The sequence below is a fragment of the Populus alba genome, chromosome 4, assembly GCF_005239225.2.
Source record: "Populus alba chromosome 4, ASM523922v2, whole genome shotgun sequence".
Classification (NCBI taxonomy): Eukaryota; Viridiplantae; Streptophyta; class Magnoliopsida; order Malpighiales; family Salicaceae; genus Populus; species Populus alba.
Genome location: NC_133287.1, coordinates 17044776 through 17051354, shown reverse-complemented (window position 1 = coordinate 17051354; position 6579 = coordinate 17044776). Strand labels below are relative to the sequence as shown.

Genomic DNA, 6579 nt, shown 5'->3' with positions numbered 1-6579 from the left:
GTTTTATATTAAAAAGATTTTTACTTAAAGGTATATATTAAAAATTATATAAATTATATCTTGAAACTTTTAAATCTTCAGGTGAGATCATGTTTTGATGAATAAGAATTTGAATCTTATCATTTTTATTTTATTTGATAAAAATTAAACACAAAATAATACAAGTTTGTGTAAGTTTCAAGCTCAAAAAGTTTTTACTTAAAGAAAGATGTTAGAGAATTGTATAAATTATATTTTGAGGTTTTCAGTTGAGAGAATGAATTATATATAATAATATTTTGGGATAATTTGCTGACAAATAGGACATCGACCGATATTTTAATGCCATTTGGAATTGCATTCTAAACAATGTTTCATGAAAATTAAAAAAAGTTTTTTTGTTTAAAGTTAATTTTTTTATATTTTTGAAATTGTTTTGATGTCAAATATAATTTTTTTTTAAATAAAAAATATATTATTTTTAAATATTTTTAAATAAAAAATATTTTAAAAAATAACCATATCCATTCTTTCAAAAACTTTATCCATTTGTCAATTTTACCTTATATTGAATGCCATTGTCCATTAACAAACATTATCGCAATCTGATCCTGGATAAGAGCGTTATATGATTGAGCAACGTTGGATAAAAAATCAAGGAAATCCAATTTGAGAGTGAGCTCTTTATCCCTGTGGGCATGAACACAGTCCTATCCTGGAGCTGCAATGAAAATGCCAATTCTGAGAAATTCGTCAAATTCTTATCCGTTCAGCATAGAATACATCTAACAATAATGTTATCCGAAAAAAAAGAGCATACGAATCTCTTTCTGTTGATAAACATGATGGATTATTGTCGGATAATACAAAGGATTATTCATTTTCTAGGACACAAAACGACCGAGAAGCTACCGTATTGGATCACTTTATTAGTAGTTTTTTTGCGCCGAGTAAAAAAACTAAAAAAACAAAAAATATTAAAAAAAATAATAAAAAAACTGAACTGTGAAAAAAAACCTATTAAACTAATTAAAATTTTAAAAAAATTGAATGGTTTGGTTTTGGTTTTTTAAACTTGAAATAAAAAAAAATGAACCGAATCCAAACTGGAAAAAACCGAGTCAAAACAGAAAAAAACGAACTAAACTAAAAAAACCGATCCAAAACCGAGCCAAAACAATATGAACCGATTTTTGTCTAAAAAACCAAACTGAACCGGTCGATTTGAACAAGTTTCAATTCAATTTTAGTTTTTTTTTTTTTAAATTTTGGTTAGATTATTTTTTATTTATAAAAATCAAACCAAATCGAAAATAATCATGGTAGTTTAGTTTTGGTCACAAAAATATGCAAATTAATGTTTTAATTATGATATTTTCTTAATTAGAAAAAAAAAAATTTTGTGAAGAAAATTCAAAATAAACTAGTACACTTTTAATAATATTTTGAAGATTTTAATTCAATCGACTAGTGAGGGGTATAAACGCTCACACCCCAAAAGAATAGGGACACTTCTGTACTTATTCAAAATTTTTTTTTTTTTTTTCCTGTTTTTCGTGCAGAAAGAATGAATGGAAGGAATGAAGCACACTCTGTTTCACTTTTAATAGCCAAAAAATAAAAAAACTAAAAAACAGAAATTACATTAACAGAAGCTCACGCGTAGTTGCACGCTCACATATTTTCACTTTGGCGGTATTCCGCGTCAACCGTGCTTTTGGATTTTCCTTTCTTGTTTCTCCCTTTCCTCTCCCCCCATTGAAAAAGAAAGAGAGATAGAGGGCGCAAAGAAATCAAGAGTTTTTTTTTAGCTCCTTGTCATTTCTTTTAACTATTCTCCACTCTTAAACCCACTCTCATTTTCACCGAATCCCTAATTCTCTCTGTTTTTTGTTATTTTGTCTTTCAGAAGTGAAAATTAGGGTTCCGAGCTGTCAAGATTCTTGCGATTCACTCTTTGATCGGTTAGTCACCTACTCAAAATGCTGCATTTTTATTTTATTTGCGTATATTTACGTTTCTTTTCTTCATAATCTTTAACATGTTTCCTACATTATTTTACTTTTTAATCTGTTGTTAGCGTTATGGGTTTTATTTCGTTTTAGTTATTTCAGTTTATTTTTTAGATTTCTAGTATATTTCATTAACTGTTAATACGTGTAAAAACTGTGTAATCTACTGTTCTTTATTTCACTTTCCACTGTTTAGATATGGATTATTAATTAAATTCATTAGTTCTGATAGATTGAGTGAATTTGTTATTTTTTATTTGTTTCAGTTTAATTATTGTAATCTTTTGTTTACATTTTACGCTTAATAATGTTTAATTTTATTGATTTCCAAAGTTTAACTGCTTAGATAAAAATGGTAAAATTTACTGTTCTCTATTTCACTTTGTTATGTATTCTTTGCGGATTGTTAATTAAACTCGTGAACTATTTAAGGATTATATTCATTAATTTTGATATATTGAAGTGAACGTGTTAATTGTGAATTTCAGGTTTTACTGCACTGCCAAAAAAGTTGGGCGTGCAGTGTAGGTTACGAGGCGTCCTTTTCAAGTTTTTCTTGTGATTTCTATTCGATCATGTCTGGGGATTCTGTGGCAAACCTTTCCAATGGAAATGCAAATACACAGCAGCCTGATCCGCGGAAGACTTACCAAGTGGTTGTGGCTGCGACTAAGGACATGGGTATTGGGAAAGATGGGAAGCTACCATGGAAATTGCCTTCGGATCTTAAGTTTTTTAAGGATTTGACCTTGACTACGATGGATTCTGGTAAGAAGAATGCGGTTATAATGGGAAGGAAGACATGGGAAAGTATTCCACTTGGGCACAGGCCTCTTCCTGGTCGGCTTAATGTTGTTTTGACACGTTCTGGGAGTTTTGATATTGCTACTGCTGAGAATGTAGTGATTTGTGGAAGCATGGGTTCTGCATTGGAGTTGTTGGCTGCGTCCCCTTATTGTTTGTCGATCGAGAAAGTGTTTGTTATTGGAGGTGGTCAGATATTAAGGTTTGTGCTTTGAAAAGTTGAATTAGTTTATGAATGATATTCTTTTTTCACATTTGTTTCTTTTGTGTTTGTATTGATTATGTTGTAATGCAGAGAATCTTTGAATGCGCCTGGATGTGATGCTATCCACATTACAGAAATTGAGACGGATTTTGATTGCGATACTTTTATCCCTGCAATTGATACCTCTGTATTTCAGCCCTGGTACTCTTCTTTTCCCAAGGTGGAAAATGACATACGACATTGCTTTACAACTTATGTTCGAGTGAGAAGTTCTACAATTGAATCCCATAGTCAAAACAATGGTGAGAACTCTGATGGTAATTCAGAAAATAGTAAATTTGAGGTAAAGAAGTTCTCATTCCTTCCCAAGATGGTATTTGAGAGACATGAGGAGTATTTATATCTCAGAATGGTTCAAGACATCATCTCGGATGGGAATTTGAAGGATGACAGGACAGGAACTGGTACTCTATCAAAATTTGGTTGCCAGGTAACTTGAACCCTTGATTTTTTTCAGCCCTGTCTTTGCTTCTTAAACTATGTGTCCTCGTGTTTACATTTTTTAGTTAATTATGATTGCTAATTGATCAATTCATACCTTTTGATCCACAGATGCGATTCAATCTGCGCATAAATTTTCCGCTTCTTACAACAAAGGCACGTTATCTTTGTTACAACTTGTTATTATTGTTGTAACCAAATTTCTATATGCATTTCCCATTTTTGTTCTTTATAATTTGTATTCACTCGTTGTGAGGTCAGTTAAAAAAGAAAAGGCACCATTCATTTATCTCACCTTCAAGTTTGACACAAAGTGTTACAATTTTTTGTTTTTTTTTGCAGAAAGTATTTTGGCGAGGCGTTGTTGAAGAACTCCTGTGGTTCATCAGTGGTTCAACAAGCGCCAAGGTAACGATATCTTAACTGTATGCTTTATTTATTTCCTTATCTGCCATCTATGTTTTGATGGGATTGGATGGAGGGTCTCAGTTTTTGTTGGTTCCCAGTCCTTTTAGAAAATAATTCTTTCCATATTTAAGAAAATAATTCTTCCCAGTCCTTTTCAAGATTTGCTGTTTTGATATTTGGCATATTTTATTTTTTTCTGCTACAGAGTCCAGCTGAATGTCGGACACTGTTGTATACCAGATAAAAGTCATTGTATTTGCATGGGGTGTTTATAATAATCTTGGAAGATTTCCTCTATTGTTAGTTCTAGATGCTAGAATATAACAGTATGAAACACATTTCTAAAAATGTGTCTATAATTAACAGGTCCTTCAGGAAAAGGGCATTCACATATGGGATGGCAATGCATCCAGAGATTACCTTGACAGGCATGTATTAGCTTTTATTTTCTTGTTTTTTTTTTTTTTTTTTAAAAAAAATATTTTAAACACTGCTCACATATGAAGATTTTAAATGATATCTTTACTGGTTGCAGTATTGGGTTAAAGGACAGAGAGGAAGGTGACTTGGGACCTGTATATGGGTTCCAGTGGAGGCATTTTGGTGCTAGGTTTTGTTGATTTTCCTTTATCCAAGTTCAGCTGCTGGATCATATCAAGAAAGAGTTTTAGGCTAATTGTTTTGTGTGTACATTTTTTAGGTATACTGATATGCATGGTGACTACACTGGCCAGGGATTTGACCAGTTGTTAGATGTTATTGACAAGATTAAGAATAATCCAAATGATCGTCGTATTATAATCTCAGCTTGGAATCCTTCTGATCTCAAATTGATGGCGCTTCCACCTTGCCACATGTTTGCTCAGGTTTGCGGTAGCTCAATGTTTCTACTTTCTAAACCATTTTCTTTATCATCAATTAATCCAGATTTTATTTTCAGTTCTATGTAGCCAATGGAGAATTATCATGCCAAATGTACCAGCGTTCTGCTGACATGGGCCTTGGTGTGCCCTTCAACATTGCATCTTATGCTCTCCTGACATGCATCATTGCTCATGTCTGTGGTATGTACTCTTTGCAACCACACCATTAATTTACAAATCATGCTTGTTGAATTGCTGGGGTGTTTGATGTTTTAGATGTGCATGTCCAGTCATCTGAAACGGTTTCTGTTGGGAAGAGTGAAGACACCCACACAAGTTGATGGACCCATGACATTTGATTTACCGGCCTTTAAATTGTTAGATTGGGTGATAACAGATGGGAATGTTTAGTGAACTGATGACTTGAAGGACAAAAGGAGTCCTATGTGGATCTGCTGGTAAATTATCATCGAGAGCACCACTTTGTCGACCTGAGCAAATTTGATTTGATGGGGGGATTTGTTTCTGGAAAAGGGTATCGACATTTTCACATGGGGAAAGCATTAAAAATAAAATGGTTATTTGCTATGTTTTCTGTGATAATGATATTAGTGAATTTGCATAGCTTGATGAATAGATTTTAAGGATCCAGTTACTGTCAAAGTACAGTGGGATATTTTGTGGGTAGAAACCTTCTTTGTGGTTTCAAACACTATGCTTTTACCATGGCACTGCTCTGTGGTGCTAGAAAAATAGATCATTACTATAGTAGTTTCAATCTCTTTAGCATCATGATTACATGACTTCAGAATCAGCCTTTACTTTTATCTTTTACAGATCTCATTCCAGGCGATTTTGTTCATGTGATTGGTGATGCTCATGTTTATCACACTCATATCAGGCCTCTGCAGGAGCAGCTTCGGAAACTTCCAAAGCCTTTTCCAGTAAGTAAAATAGTAGAAATTGTGCTAATTCCTCTCAAATTATCTGTGTTTCCTTCTGTTCTCAGTGCTACTCTATAACACCCTGTTACCTTCATGCAGATTTTGAAGATCAATTCTGAGAAGAAAGACATAGATACTTTTGTGGCAGCTGATTTTAAGCTCATGGGCTATGATCCTCACCAGAAAATTGAAATGAAAATGGCGGTTTAGAGCTCCGCTCCATTAAAGATTTAGTGTAATTGGAGACTCATCCCTCCTCGGCAACACATGCTCGTAGTTTTGAGGCAAGTATATAATATTTATACCAAAAAGTTATCATCGAACTCTCGGATCTGAAGCTTTGGTTTCTTTTTAATGTTTCAGGCACAGCTGTTGGAGGCCTATCATGATATAGAGTGTGATACGAAGGATCAAATAAAAAATTGGTAGTTTTGGGATATACTTCAAGCTTATGCTGTCGTAGTGAGAATCCTTTAGTTCCACTCCCAGTCGTGGTTCTAAGGTGATTTAGGATACCTGTTTTTTAGTTTTTGTTTCTCTTAAACTAGTTTTTTTTTTTCACTGATCCATCGCCCAATTGCAACAATACTCTACCGTACTTCTTTTGAAGTGGATTGGAATTTGGACGGGCTATTTCGTTTTGCAGTGCTTTTGCCTTAATTGAATCTTGTGTTCATTTGGATCGTGAAAAAAAGGACATTTACTATTTGAAATCATGTTAGGACAGGATTGTCAAATTCTTAAACTCAGGAACAAGTTTAGGAAGACCGGCACATGCGTCACCCTGTTCTGGCAAGCATCCATGAAAACATGTTATCCGTGCTCCTAAAAACAACAGTTGTGGACTACAAATTTAGACTGGG

General features: G+C 33.5%; 1 protein-coding gene across 2 annotated transcripts; it reads left to right on the top strand.

The window, feature by feature from the left end:
- The first annotated feature begins 1655 nt into the window (after positions 1–1655).
- LOC118039734 (bifunctional dihydrofolate reductase-thymidylate synthase 1) lies at positions 1656–6361 on the top strand. Of its 2 annotated transcripts, none has more exons than XM_035046521.2 (13): positions 1656–1674; positions 1889–1943; positions 2480–2997; positions 3091–3490; positions 3613–3657; positions 3844–3909; positions 4276–4337; positions 4445–4519; positions 4610–4775; positions 4850–4973; positions 5610–5716; positions 5816–6000; positions 6080–6361. In XM_035046521.2, the coding sequence occupies exons 3-12, from the start codon at positions 2567–2569 to the stop codon at positions 5924–5926; spliced, it is 1587 nt and encodes a 528-aa protein (XP_034902412.1). In that variant the 5' UTR covers positions 1656–1674; positions 1889–1943; positions 2480–2566; the 3' UTR covers positions 5927–6000; positions 6080–6361. The 2 variants fall into 2 exon arrangements, with proteins under 2 accessions (XP_034902412.1, XP_034902411.1); XM_035046520.2 differs by lacking the exon at positions 1656–1674 and adding an exon at positions 1728–1796.
- The last annotated feature ends 218 nt before the right edge of the window (positions 6362–6579 follow it).

Bases quoted from the DNA above. Each gene is read 5' to 3' on its own strand.
- LOC118039734 (XM_035046521.2), top strand. From the start codon at position 2,567: ATGTCTGGGGATTCTGTGGCAAACCTTTCCAATGGAAATGCAAATACA. The intron at 4,776-4,849 runs GTTTGCGGTAGC...TTTTATTTTCAG, and splicing joins CTTGCCACATGTTTGCTCAG to TTCTATGTAGCCAATGGAGA. The intron at 4,974-5,609 runs GTATGTACTCTT...TATCTTTTACAG, and splicing joins CATCATTGCTCATGTCTGTG to ATCTCATTCCAGGCGATTTT.